At 39.0% G+C, this 14,485-nt stretch overlaps 1 protein-coding gene across 1 annotated transcript; it reads left to right on the top strand.

Moving 5' to 3' along the window:
• The first annotated feature begins 289 nt into the window (after window positions 1–289).
• LOC149211811 (ammonium transporter 1 member 2-like) lies at window positions 290–3,063 on the top strand. Its single transcript, XM_089391588.1, has one exon. It carries the CDS (start codon window positions 1,309–1,311, stop codon window positions 2,845–2,847), a length of 1,539 nt encoding a protein of 512 aa, XP_089247714.1. The 5' UTR covers window positions 290–1,308; the 3' UTR covers window positions 2,848–3,063.
• The last annotated feature ends 11,422 nt before the right edge of the window (window positions 3,064–14,485 follow it).

The following is a 14,485-nucleotide window of genomic DNA, read 5'->3' as shown; positions in this document are numbered from 1 at the left end:
AGCAAAAGTTAACCGCGAAGGCGATATAAATTGAAGAGGTCAGACAAGGAAAACTAAGAGAATGCGACAAATATTTAAAAATAAAAAATAAGCTGTTTCATAAAACCATCCAATCTCATATACGGTTTCATGAAACATGTCTACTTACATTATATTAATATCTCTCTGTATGTTTTAAGATTATTATAATTACAGTTGACCAACAAAACTCGACAATTTCTTGTACAATCGCTGCAGTAATTTAGATTTCTTCTTATTTTACTAGAGATACTGCAAGCCGAACAAGCGCTTGCAAGCGTTTCCTGTTAGGTCATCTTATTATATTTTTTTTGTTTCACCGTCCTTTCACCGCAGAAGTATGTTAGCCGGCATTTCGGACAAAATGGCGAGGCCTATGTACTATGAATCTTGATCGCAGAGGAAATATACAACTATATATAATGGTTGTAATAGACGGGAATTCTCATTGAATTCCATCACTGGTCTCGAACCGCTCCATATTCCGGTTCGAATTCTGAACTGCAGGTTCTCATCTAGCCTGGTGGAAGCTCAATCTGTGTTCTTTTTCGCCCAGTCGGTCGGGGTTTCGAATCCAAACATCTCAAAGTTCAGATTTCAGTTCTCCCAGTGCGCATTGCGCGTCGCATGTTCGACTCTCACCGGTCCGGAGTTCTCACATCGGATTTCAGTTCTCTTGCTCTGAAAATTGGAATCCCGTCCTTCTCAAAGCTAAGTTTGGAAATTTTCCCTCTTTTAATCCCGTAAATCTCAAAGCTTCTATTTCAGTTCTTCTAATTCGAATCTGGTGCCTGTAAGACCTCATATTATGTTTCTCCCTGTTCGAATCCTATCTGTAAGAGACCGTATTATGCTTCTCCATGTTTGAATCCCGTTCTTTTAAAGTATGTGCTTCACTTCTTTCAGTTCCAATTTTGTCAATTTAAACCGCGTACTTCACTTCTTCCGGTTTGAATCCCGTCCCTTCAAATTAAATTCGTATTTCACAGATTCGATCTCGTAGACTTTAAAGATCGCATTTCACTTTTCCCGGTTCAGATCCCATCCCTCTGAAACACGTATATCAGTTCTCCCGGTCCGAAATTTACATGTTGAGAGTCTGTCTTTAATTTCTCCGGGCTCGAATCCTTGTCCTTTAAAGCTCGAATTTCACTTCGGCTCCATTTCCGTCCTCTTTAAAGTTCAAATTTCACTGATTCTTGTTGTTCAAGTTTTGTCCCTCTCGAATCTCGCATCTGACTTCTGCCGGCTCGAGTTCCTCGTCGCCTGATCAAACCCCGCTCATCCGCCATGTCTAGCTCCAGCTACACCTGCACAGCTCCTGAACTGGCGGCTCTACAGAACCTCCTCAACGGCACGGCCGGCGACTTTTTCTGCAACAAGTTGCAGGCCGTTTCTGACCAACTCATGGCGACGAGCCGCGCCGTGGATACCACGTACCTGCTCTTCTCGGCCTTCCTCGTCTTCGCCATGCAGCTAGGCTTTGCCATGCTATGCGCAGGCTCCGTGCGGACCAAGAACACCGTGAATATCATGCTCACCAATGTTCTCGACGCGGCCGCGGGCGGCATCTTCTACTATCTCTTTGGCTTCGCCTTCGCCTTCGGAAGGGGAAAGCACTCCAATGGCTTCATTGGCCATTATTTCTTCGGGCTGAAGGACGTGCCAAATGAGAACTTCCAGTACGATTATGCATATTTTCTGTACCAGTGGGCCTTCGCCATCGCGGCCGCGGGGATCACCAGTGGATCCATCGCTGAGCGCACGCAGTTCGCGGCTTACTTGATCTACAGTTCGATTCTCACGGGGTTCGTCTACCCGGTGGTTTCGCATTGGGTGTGGTCGCCTGATGGTTGGCTCAGCGCTTCGAAAGCCAGCGGTTTGCTTTTCGGAAGCGGAGTCTATGACTTCGCCGGCAGCGGGGTCGTTCACATGGTCGGTGGGGTCGCCGGTTTATGGGGAGCGCTTATTGAGGGGCCGAGGATCGGCCGATATAACCACGAGGGGAAGCCAAACGCGATCAGGGGCCACAGTGCCACGTTGGTGGTGTTGGGAACCTTTTTGTTATGGTTTGGATGGTACGGGTTCAATCCAGGGTCATTTGCAAAGATCTTAGTGCCTTACAGTTCGGGTGGGGGTAGTTACGTGGACGGTCAGTGGACAGCGATTGGCAGGACAGCTGTCACGACCACTCTTGCTGGGTGCTCTGCGGCTTTGACAACGTTGTTTGGGCGAAGGCTTCTAACAGGTCACTGGAATGTGTTGGACGTGTGCAATGGGTTGCTCGGTGGATTTGCGGCGATCACGGGCGGGTGCTCCATGGTGGAGCCATGGGCCGCTATTGTTTGTGGGTTTGTCTCGGCGTGGGTGTTGATAGGCTTCAACATATTGGCTGCCAAGATGAAGTATGATGACCCCCTAGAGGCTGCGCAACTTCACGGTGGTTGCGGGGTTTGGGGTATCATCTTTACCGCACTCTTTGCAAAGGAGGAGTATGTTTTGCAAGTGTACGGGCTGTCTCCTAATGGGATCTCCTCGAGGCCCTACGGGTTATTCATGGGTGGAGGTGGGAGACTCCTAGCTGCCCATGTCATACAAATCCTGGTCACCGTAGGATGGGTCACTGCCACCATGGCCCCCGTGTTTTATATTCTCCACAAGTTCAACCTTCTAAGGGTATCTAAGGATGATGAGATGGCGGGCATGGATAAGACTAGTCACGGTGGAGTTGCTTATGTATTTCATGATGGTGATGGTGACGGTGACGCACAAATTCATCCCACGGGGTTCATGGTGAAGGCTTCTCCTAGCATAAGCCTTACTCCCTAATATCACTAAATTTGCCTACAACCATCTTTCATGTGGTGTGGGGAACGTTGATGATTAGCCTTTGACTCAAAAAAAAAAACAACAAAGGTCCATGTAATGTTAAAAGTATGTTTGTAATCTTGAAATAGGTTTTGTTGTGATGTTTGGCCCATTGGAAGTTATGAATGATAGATTTAATTTAACTAGGGATTTATTATTTTTGGAGGGATTAAAAATCGAGGTGGGGAGCTATGTGCATATTCTCAGTTTCCGTTTTATGTGACCAAGCATAGCAGGGGTTTTATGTAATGTTGTATCTTTAATTTTTGAAGAGATTAAAAAAAAAATGATAATGAAGATTCTTTATTTTTATAAATTTATATTTTGTAAAGAGATTAAAAAAAATATTGATAATGAAGATTCTTTATTTTTTTAAATTTATATTTATGTGATGTAAATTAATCGATTTCCATGGAATTTAATCTCTGTAAAAATTTTATGAGAAATTGAAAATAAAATTTACCTTTATCATAAAAATAATTGATAAAATTTGAGAAGGCCCATTCCCGCAAATATTATTTTAGAATATAAAAATAAATTATACACCAATGAAGTACGGTGCGAAAAATAAAATTATTTACGACATCTCCACTGGAAATGGATATGGAAGTGGAGAATTGAGATCAAATAAGATAATGAAGGCTGCGAGGGTCAGATCCTGTTCTATATCAAGAGCCTGATCCAGCTTCTCAGTATATCCCGCTTATCTACTACCATCTATAAAAGCAGCAGAGACACTGGCATACGCAGAGTTCCTAGTTTCAGGTCCATCCATTGAAGAATAATAGCACTTGTTTAACCACCACTCAGGAATTTCGAATGGAAGCGTCCGTCAAATTTGTGGGTTTTTTAACAATAATACCTGTAATGTTGATTGGCGGCAGAATTTTTTAGCTTTATTTGACAAGAAAATAACCGTGTAACAATCCATTTGCCGTCAAATTCCATCCAGAACCCCACCTAAGCTTGTTCGTAGTTTAAAATTAAAAGTCCGTACACAGTTATGCCGTGCAACATAGAATCTTTCGTACGCAATCCGAATTTGGTGGGACTTGTACATACTCATAATTATTCAGTGTTATGTAATATTCATGTAAATCATAAAAAAATACTCGACGGAAAACTTTCGCCTGGTGTGCCATTAGAAAATGATGTAATATTTAAAAAATAGTGGGTCCTTTGGCAAATAACTAGTAATTGCGCCCATAGGTACAAAGAACTCTGATTGGACGAGTGGGTAAAATGAGGATTGTTCGTATCGGAAAATCATATAAAAACAGTGATATATAAACTTTATGTAAATCATAAAAAAATTACTTGACCGAAAGCTTTCGCTGGGTGCCATTAAAAAATGATGCAATATTTAAATTAATGGATTTTTTTGGGGAGATAATTAGCAATTCAGTGAGAAGTGTAAAGGAACATTGATAGGATTGGGTAAAAAAAAATGGTTCATATCAGGTCCGATCTGCTGGGTAAAAAGAGAATCAAAGACGGAATTTGTATTTTGGCTGGTTTTGTTTTTTGTTGGCTATATTTACCCGATTTTTTTTACATGTTAGATTTTAATCAATTTTTTTCCATTATTTAAATTTTAATTTAAAAAAATTGTACCTCAAAAATAAACGTGTTAAATATAAATTTTACTTAAAAAAAAATAAAACATTTTTTTCCCAACAAACTACTTCCTATATTTTTCCCCTTTCTATGAACAATAATACGCATCGCTTGAATTTTGTTCCAAACAAAATATAAAACTGGAAATCAAACAAAATGGAAAGACCACCTTATTATTAGAAACTTTCGGTCTTTATCTATAAGCATTAAATAATTATTTTAATTAGTAGAGAAAACATACGATGAAATATGAAATTAACATTAATGTTAACGTGAGCCTCATAATTATACTAAATTAAAAGAGAAAATATGACATATAAATAAGATGCGCTGGCTCTTAACTCCACTAACCTCCACTCTTGAGCGCTAGGGTCTATGTATGGTTTGGGATGCGAATATAACCATGGTTCAGGATAAGGCCTAGCCCTTGGACTCCCGACTATGGTCCCATGGCACTGGGGTGGTGAGGGGCTAGGGCTTAGCTCGGCCCCTTCCCCATATGCTCATATACCAAAATTTAAATATAATTTTTAAACAATGTTTTAACAAGGAACATATGTCATGCATTGGTGCAGGCCATGGTTAATATGTGTGAGGTCTCAGTTTCAATCCCCATAGAGGCAGCTTGGCCTCATAAAAAAGAAATTCGTCAGCCATGAAGAGGCCACGTGGCAGCCACTAGTTGGCCCATATGGCACTCCCTCATTGGGCCACCACACCAAATCATCAACCAATAAAAATTCACCAAATGGAACCAACCATGTTGTGCCAAGTGTCAACCATTCATTGGTTGATGGAGGACCAGTCAACCTTTCAAGTCATGGCCCAGTCAACGTACGGACTACTGACTGAGCATCCCTGCGACCCAAATTTCAATTTGTTTTTGTTGTTTGTCAATTCGATCAGAATGTGATATCGGGAGAATCCGATACCGGTTTTGAGTGAAACAAATTACATTGGGTTTAGATCATCGAGATCTATCCAGTCATTTAGGTTTCAAGCTCTATTGCACTCTTTGAATTTTGAGCACTATTTTGATCCACTAGATCACAAATATTCCACCTCTTATACTCCAAAGAAACATTTTGGATGTTTTTTCATATAATTGTTTCTCCTCCAATAATGTTATCACCTTGTCAACATGTTGAACATGATCCTTCCAATACTTGTTGTAGATTAGTATATCATCAAAAAATACTAACACAAATTTTCTAAGGGTGGGTTTGAAAATGGAATTCGGCATACCTTGAAATGTTGAAGGTGCATTAGTAAGGCCAAAAGGCATGACCAAAAATTCATAATGACCCTCATGATTTCTAAATTATGTTTTGGGAATGTCTTTAGTCTTCATGCTAATTTAATGTTATCCTAAATAAGATCCAACTTGGTGAAGTAAACTGCTCCATGTAATTCATCCAACAATTCATCAATGACAGGAATGGGGAATTTATATTTAATAGTGAGCTTGTTGAGATCCCTATAATATGGAAACATACACCATGATCCATCCTTCTTGTGCACCAATACTACTGGAGCACAGCAAGAACTTTGACTAGTTGGGATTATACCAGCCTTTAACATTTATGTAACCATACGTTCAATTTCACTCTTTTGGGAACAGGGATGTTTGTATTATGTTTGGAAGAACACTTCCTGAATCAAATGAATAGCATGCTTATGATCACATAGGTGGGAGGCCTTTGGGAGTCTAAAATACCTTGGAATGATCATCCAAGACTTTTTGGAGATTTGGAGAAAAAGATGATTTTGATGTTTGAACCTCTACTGAGCATAATTGTGCACTTACACATCATTTTTCTTTCTTCAGAAGCTTTGTCATTCCATTAGAGCTCATTATCCTTCATGGTTTCCTTGCAATACCCCTTAATTTAACTTCCTTTTCTTCCCAAAAAAATTTCAAGAAAAGTTCTTAACAATTAAAATCTATTGTCCCCAAAGATAGTAACCATTGGAATTTTAGTACAACATTAGCACCACCCATTGGAATGGAAAGCAATGGAATATTAAATACATATCGACCCATCATTAGCTTGATATTATGGCACTTTCCAGAGAAATTTATAGTTCCTCCATTTGCAACCATCACTTGACACTCGGGTGATGGATATAGGAAGCAATTCAATTCTTTAACTATCTTACAATGAATAAAATTTTGAGTACTACCTGAATAAATTAGCATTATTATCTTTTTCTTCTTGATATATCCTTCTATCTTGAGAGTTTTAGGAGTGGTAATTACTGCCAATGTAGTGCAAGATATGGTTGGATTCATTTCTTCTTTCTCCAGGGTTGGTTCCTGGTGTATATCCTCCTCTTTTGATTTTTCTTGTACCTATTCTTCGTCCTCTTCACAATCTATGTAGTTTCATCTCAACACACTTATGACCATTAGTGTATTTGCTATCACAATTGTAACAAATCCCTTTTTCTCCATTTTCCTCCCATTTTTGTGGTGTCAACCTTGTAGGTTGTGGAAGGTTAGTAGTAGCAACACTTCCATCTTTATAGTTGTGAGTGCTAGGCTTCCTTGTTGCCATAATTTTTCTTTCAACTTTTCTTGCTCCGTTGAATGTCTTCTCTAATGAATCAGGTTCTCAAAGATGAACCTCATGTTGGATGTTATCCTTCAAAGTCCCTATGAATACATCAATCCCTTTCTCCTACGGAATATCATCTACCCTAATATTCAATATTTGGAATTCCTCAATGTATTCTACCATTGAACCCTTTTGTTTGAGATTTATCAATTAGCTAAAGGTGTTCCTCTTTGTATCCTCATAATGTGATATCATTTCCTATGTAAAATTTGACCAAGTAATTTATGCCAGATTTCCCACGCTGACCTGATTATGGACTGATTCAGTAGAGAAAACTTGTACGAAGTGCCACGTGTCATTGTTTTGACATTCGGCCTTGAAAATGATACACCGGAAACTAGAGTCCATGCACTTTCAGTAATTTTTTACGCAATTCAAATATGATGTTCGGAGAGAAAATGATGATGATTTTCCTTAGGTCACACGTTTGAGATTGAATTCTGGAGCCTGCAAAAACCCTAATATCCTCATATCATACTCCAAAAATATAACAAAAAAACTATGATATTTTTACACAAAGTTCACTAAGATTTTGGATCCACATTGTCAAATTTTCAGCTTTTGAAGCCTAATCGAAAAAAACATTATATAAAAAATGTCAAGATGAATTGTTTGAAGAATTGAAACCCTTGAATCCAATTCTCTAATACCAGAAAAGATAGATCAACGATTTAAAAAATATCCTCTTTGAGGGGGAAACCTCCTTTACATTACATAAATGAACAATTATTGGATGATTCAAATGATAAGACCTCCTTGGTATATAGAGGAGTCTAAGGGGTCACAATCTAATCAGAGCTTACATAAAAATAATAATGTAATGGCACAAAATTAACAATAGTGGGCTTATATGGGGCACAAAAATAACAACATGGGGGATACACAGGCACAAAAATAACAATAGGGGGATTCACTAATAACAATAATGGGAATACACTAGTATTATAGGGACTTGACATACTAGCCTTCAAACATAAACAATTCCCCATCGCCTTGCCATTCTTCCAACCTGAGGAAATAGTGGATGAAACCCATGTCCTTCATTTCAAATTCCCTTGCAAGGCCCTCCTTGCAAGAGATGATCAACTACTCATCACGAGTAAATATTAGATCATCAACATATAAAACAATGCTAAGCAATTTACCTTCTACTAAGATATGATAGAGGTTCACATCCGCTTCACTTTTGGTGAAGCCCAAACCAGTGAGATAACTGTCGATCCTGGTGTACCAAACACGAGGTGCTTATTTGAGACCGTACAATGCTCCCTTGAGTCTGAACAAATGAGAATCTTGATCAAATGTATCAAAATCTTCTGGTTACTTGATGTACACCTCCTCCTCAATAACACCATTGAGAAATGTTTACATCCATATGGTAGATCTTCCACCCCAAATGTGCAGCCAGTGCAACAAATTATCTAATGGACGAATACCTTGATACATTAGCAAAGGGTTCATCATAGTCAATTCCCTCAACTTCATAGAATCCTTTGGCCACAAATTTGGGCTTATAATTCTCTATGCTTCCATTTGTCGCATGCTTAATCTTGAATATCCATCTTGAACCCATAATTGATTTATTTGTTGATATTGGGACCACTTCCCAAACACTGTTATTCATGATGGATTTGTATTCTTCCACCATTGCATCAACCCAAACAGGCTACTCAACTACTTCCTCGAAAGAGGATGGCTCATTCTCTATAAGCTCAGTCATTAGAGCCATGTAGTCAGTGTACCTTTCAGGTGAGCTCCTTTTCCTGCACAAATTTTCATTCTCCCTTGCATCCTACAAAAGTATATAAACTTCCCTGGTTCTTTTTCTTTCTTCTTTGGATGGTTCTAATTGAGTGGATTTCTCCACTCTACCTCCTGTTTGATCCTCAATTTTTGGCTGCTCCAAAACTACCTCAGGCTCTTCATGGGGCTCCTCCTTTGGAGATAAAATATCCTCTTCTAGTGGGATTTGAAGCTCCCTCTCAAGAGAGCACCACATCGCTTTCTCCTCATCGAACTTTACATCCCTTTGCACAACTATCATTCTAAGGGAAGGTAAGTAAACACGATAATTGTGTGGAGTTTCGGTGTAACCCGCAAAAAATCCCACCTCTGTTGTTGTCTCAAGCTTTTTCCTTGAATATTTGGAGACATGGAAGTAAATAGAGGCTCCGAATATCCTGAAGTGGGACACAAATGACTTTCTATCCAATAAATCCTCCTCTCATGTAATCATACCAATAATCTCATGAGGACTCTAGTTCTACAAGTAGGTTGTTGTGTTACATGCCTCTACTCACAAAAGAAATGGTAGGCCTTGGTCATGTAGCGTAGCTCTTGTAACTCCAACAATGCTATGGTTATTTCCCTCATCTTCCCCATTCTGTTATGGGTTATGGGGTGTTGTCAACTCTCTTCGAATGCCTTCTTTTGCACATAAATTCTTGAAGTCATTCAAAACATACTTACCTCCATTTTCGCTCCTAAGAGCCTTCACCTTCTTGCTAGTTTCTTTCTCAACTAGTGCCTTGAATTCTAAAAACCTAGAGAATGTATCATTCTTCTTCCGCATGAATAAGATCCAACACTTCCTTGAGATATCATCAATAAAAATAACAAAATATTTGTGTTTAGTAGTCGACGTTGTCGAGAAAGGTCCAAAAACAACAGAGTCGAATCTTTCCAATACTGCACGTGCTTTGCAGTCTTGATCATAGAATGTGGATTTTACATACTTCCCCAAAGTACAACCTTTACAGATATCATGTTTCTCAAGTTCTCCTTTAGGGAGGCTACTAGTTATTTTCTACATAATTTTCGATGCGCCATCGTGGCTCCGCACTTTCTCGGCTTACGACTTAATGCAACACGGACTTCCACATCAATTTTATATAGGTTCTTCACACGAACCCCGATTTTCTTCACTTGTCCAGTGACTATGTGTCTCAGGAATTCTTTCCCTTTACTAAAGATCACATCATAACCATGACCTTCCAAAACTACTTCAGAGATGAGATTCTTCTTTAGGCCTGGAACAAACATTACATTTTTTAGGTGAAGAGGGGATCTCGACTCCCTATGAAAGGTTATTGTACCAATTATGGTAGCACTATACCTTCCATCATCCCCCAACTCACTATGCATTTGGAGATCTTTCTCATTCTTGTCACTAGAAAATTCTCTGGAGTTCAAGTACCACACACTCCCCATCACTATGTTGGCCATGCATATTATAAGGGTGAATTCAAGCTAGAACTATGAAGCCAAAGCTTCACCTGCTACTCCTCCTGAGTTCTTATTGCTTGAATTTTTGTGTGGACACTTTGTAGCATAGTGCCTGAATTCATGAAAATTGAAGCATTTGATTTTGGACAAGTATTTCTTCTTTCCCCCTTGGCTGGATTCTTGTTTTGTTTGAGATTTCTTCAATTTCCCCTTATTTACCTTTCCAACCAGTGCAATGTTTTCTTCATCCTCACCCTTGGATGAAGTTTCATCTATGGCATTTTGCCTTATCTATTCATGTCCCAAATTAGTTCGTAAGCGTTCCCAATTCGTTAATTTCTCCCTGCCGTTCACATAGTCCTAGTAGTTATGCCAACTTTTTGGAAGGCCTAGAATAGTTAGGCTTACCAAGTCATCTTATATAACATTCACACTAATCCTTCCAAGCTCATCACGAATTTATGTAAATCTGTTGAGATACAACGGGATAGTATCATTATTTTGCATATTGATGTTTTGTTAGGTCCCTACAATACTAGTGTAGCCTCTTATTATTATTATTGCAACCCCTTTATTGTATTGTTGTGTCCATGTAGTCCCCATATTATTATTGTGCCTCATAGAATCCCACTATTCTTATTATTGTGCCCTTACAATATTATTGTTATGTAGGCTCTGATTTTATTGTGACCCCTTAGACTCCTATATATAGAAAGGATGTCTTATCATTTGTATCATCAAATATTTATTCATTTGTGTAATGTGAACGAGGTTTCCCACTCGAAGAGGATAATTTTGAAGTCGTTGATCTATCTTTTCTTCTATTTTGTGAGCTAGTTGCATAAGATGTTTTGAAGTTTGTCTTTGAGGGCCAATTTTCTATGATCACTGTTATTCTCAAAAACCTTTTTCAGTTCCTTCCACATTGTGAATGGATTTTCTTTCCCTTGGAGATTTGAGACAGTGTGGTCTCACACTCCCTCCAAGATTATCCTCCCTGCCTTAGCTACATCTTTCTTCCATTGAGCTAGGTTATGGGCATTAGTTGATCCTGGTTTTGCAATATTTGCCTTGACATATTCTAGCAATCCATTGTCATAGAGCACTGCATCCATGCGATCCTTCCGTGCAATGAAATTTTAGTTTCCTTCCAAGCCATACTCAAGTCGCAACACATTGAAGGTCATTTTCCCAACTCTGAAGAGATCCTGCTACATTGAAGCTGAAAACTCGAACCTCCTGGGAAACAACTTCGAAATTCCTATTCTAATGTGAATCCTCCTCTTACACCATGTAGAAATGTGGTTTAGAATTGCAACTTCTCAAGGATTTTTAATCTAAATCATGAGATACAATCCTACTCTACTGCTTTGCATAAATTAATTCACAATTTAGAAAATCAATTTCAGACATGCAATAAGAAATAACACACATGCACAATATGTTTCTAGGGTAAAATAACTTCTGAAACCCCTTAAAGCCTGCTTGCATTAAATCAAAATAATAGAGATGTATTGCAATTGATAGCTCGCTTTAATCTCAACCTACAAGTGAATAACCTATCTCTCTACTCACTGAGAAGCTCTATCCCAGACTTAGTCAAATTTTGCCTCAGCTTGAGCCCCTATTTCCTTGCTCAAAACCTCAGGAATTAGGCCTCTATTATATAGGAATTTTCCTCCACAATATTGCACAATTCCCAAGGTTGATCCTCTGACTGCATGCAATGCATGTACACTCAAGACTAGTCTATAACTAATGTTACATTGCCTTGGAATCCCCACCTCAGTTGGGGAACTCAAGTTCTCTGCATGCACTAGCTATTTTGGACTGATTGATTAGTTAACTGGATGATCATTGAGTTTGACTGTTGTCCCATTGCACAACTAACCTTCCACTAGTTACATCAATAGTTGGAACTAGTTTAACTGAAAACAACTTGAAATAATTGACCTTGATTGCTACAAATTAGAAATCACACATGCTTAACTAAGCTCCAAACCCTCTAACTCAAATTTATTGAGCTAACTAAGGGACAAGAGCCATGTCACACAAGTTAACTTCCTCCAAGTTGTATGTTGATGTGGAAATTCGAATTTTCTCAATTTGACCAAAGCAAAGTCAAATTGTGACTTTCTTGTTTCATTTTTCAACGCTCCCTCTTTGCAAGAAAGAGATTATCAACCACCCCTTTCTTGCACCTATAGAACTCAAATTCCCCTCTTGACAAGGAATTTTTCAAGATGTCAACGTCTTGTTCCTCTATCGAAAGGTATTATAGCAACATTATCTGCCTCTGCACACAATCCCATAAGTGATGGTACCAGATATCTATATACTTGAATCAAACATGAAATACTAGATCCTTTTATAACTTAATGCAATTGTAATTATCAGAATAGATCATAGTTGGATCCATCATCTGACCAAAAAATCCAAAAAGTATCTTTCTCATCCAGATCGCCTCACATGTTGCTTGACTTACAACCATGTATTATGCTTTTGTTGAGTTGAGCGCCACAGATCTTTGCTTTATGTTGTACAAGAAACCACTATGGAGCCAACACTGAAAACTCCACCTGATGTACACTTTCGGTTGGATGGACTCCTTGCCCAATCTACATCTGTGAAGCCAACTATCTTCACTCCCTATGTCTGTCTGCACCATATTCCATACTAGGTAGTGCCTCCGAGGTACCATAGAACATGCTTAGCTACCTTCTAACACAATTTGGTCATCCTAACCATAGATTAGCTTAACTAGTTGACTACATAGCACATATCTGGTCAGGTGTTCACAAGATACATTAGTGAACCCACTAGCTACCGATAAATGGTAGCATCCACCTCTTTACCTGAAGTGGCGATCTCCTTCCTCTAGTTGATCTCTAGAGGTCTTTCCATGGGTTTAGAACTCTCCATGTAGAATATTCGAAATATCTCGTTGGCAGACTTGCCTTGAGACATAAACAATTCCCCATCACCTTTCCATACTTCCAACCCGAGGAAATAGTGCATGAGACCCATGTCCTTCATTTCGAATTCCCTTGCAAGGTCCTCCTTGCAAGAGTTGATCACCTACTCATCACCAATCAATATTAAATCATCAACATATAAAACAATGATAATAATTTACCTTCTACCAATATATGATAGAGGTCCACATCTGCTTCACTTTTGGTGGAGCCTAAACCAATGAGATAATTGTCGATCCTGATGTACCAAGCACAGGGTGCTTTTTTGAGACTGTACAACTCTCCCTTGAGTTTGAACACATGAGACTTTTGATCAAATGTCTCAAAACCTTCTGGTTTCTTGATGTACAACTCCTCCTCAATAATACCATTGATAAATGTTGTTTTTACATCCATATGGTAGATCTTCCACCCCATCTTTGCAGCTAGTGGAAGAATTGATCTAATGGATGAATACCTTGCTACATGAGCAAAGGTTTCCTCATAACCAATTCCCTCAACTTGAGAGAATCCATTAGCCAAAAATATGGCCTTATACTTCTCTATGATTCCGTCTTCCACATGCTTAACCTTGAAGATCCATCTCAAACCCACAACTAATTTATTTGTTGGTCTTGGGACCACTTCCCTAACATTATTCTTCATGATGGATTTGTATTATTCCACCATTGCATCAACCCAAATAGGTTTCTCTATTGATTCCTCGAAATAGGATGGCTCAATCTCTAAAAGATCAGTCATTAGATCCATGTAGTCAGTGTACCTCTCAGGTGACTTGATTTTCCTACGCAAATTTGAAGAAGCGCCCACATTCTCCCTTGCATCCTACACAAGTCTATAAAGTTCCCTGGTTCTTTTCCTTCCTTCTCTAGATGGTTCTACTTGAGTGGATGTCTCCACGCTACCTCCTCTCTAATCCTCAATTTGTGGTTGCTCCACAACTACCTAAGGCTCCTCATGAGGTTCCTCCTTTGGAGCTAAAAGTTCCTCTTCTGGTGAGATATGAAGCTCCCTCTCAAGAGAGCACCACATCGCTTTCTCCTCATCAAAATTTACATCCCTTCGCACAATTTTCATTATGAGGGAAGGTAAGTACACACAATAATTTTGTGGAGTTTCAATGTAACCCACAAAACTCCCAAATTTTTAGTCAGCTCAAGCTTC

The sequence above is a fragment of the Pinus tabuliformis genome, chromosome 1_1 (assembly GCF_031772625.1).
Source record: "Pinus tabuliformis cultivar Carrire ecotype Pingquan chromosome 1_1, CPIR1, whole genome shotgun sequence".
NCBI classification, from domain to species: domain Eukaryota; kingdom Viridiplantae; phylum Streptophyta; class Pinopsida; order Pinales; family Pinaceae; genus Pinus; species Pinus tabuliformis.
The sequence above is the reverse complement of the archived record's forward strand: the minus strand, read 5'-3'. Positions and strand labels throughout refer to the sequence as shown.

Bases quoted from the DNA above. Each gene is read 5' to 3' on its own strand.
- LOC149211811 (XM_089391588.1), top strand. From the start codon at position 1,309: ATGTCTAGCTCCAGCTACACCTGCACAGCTCCTGAACTGGCGGCTCTA.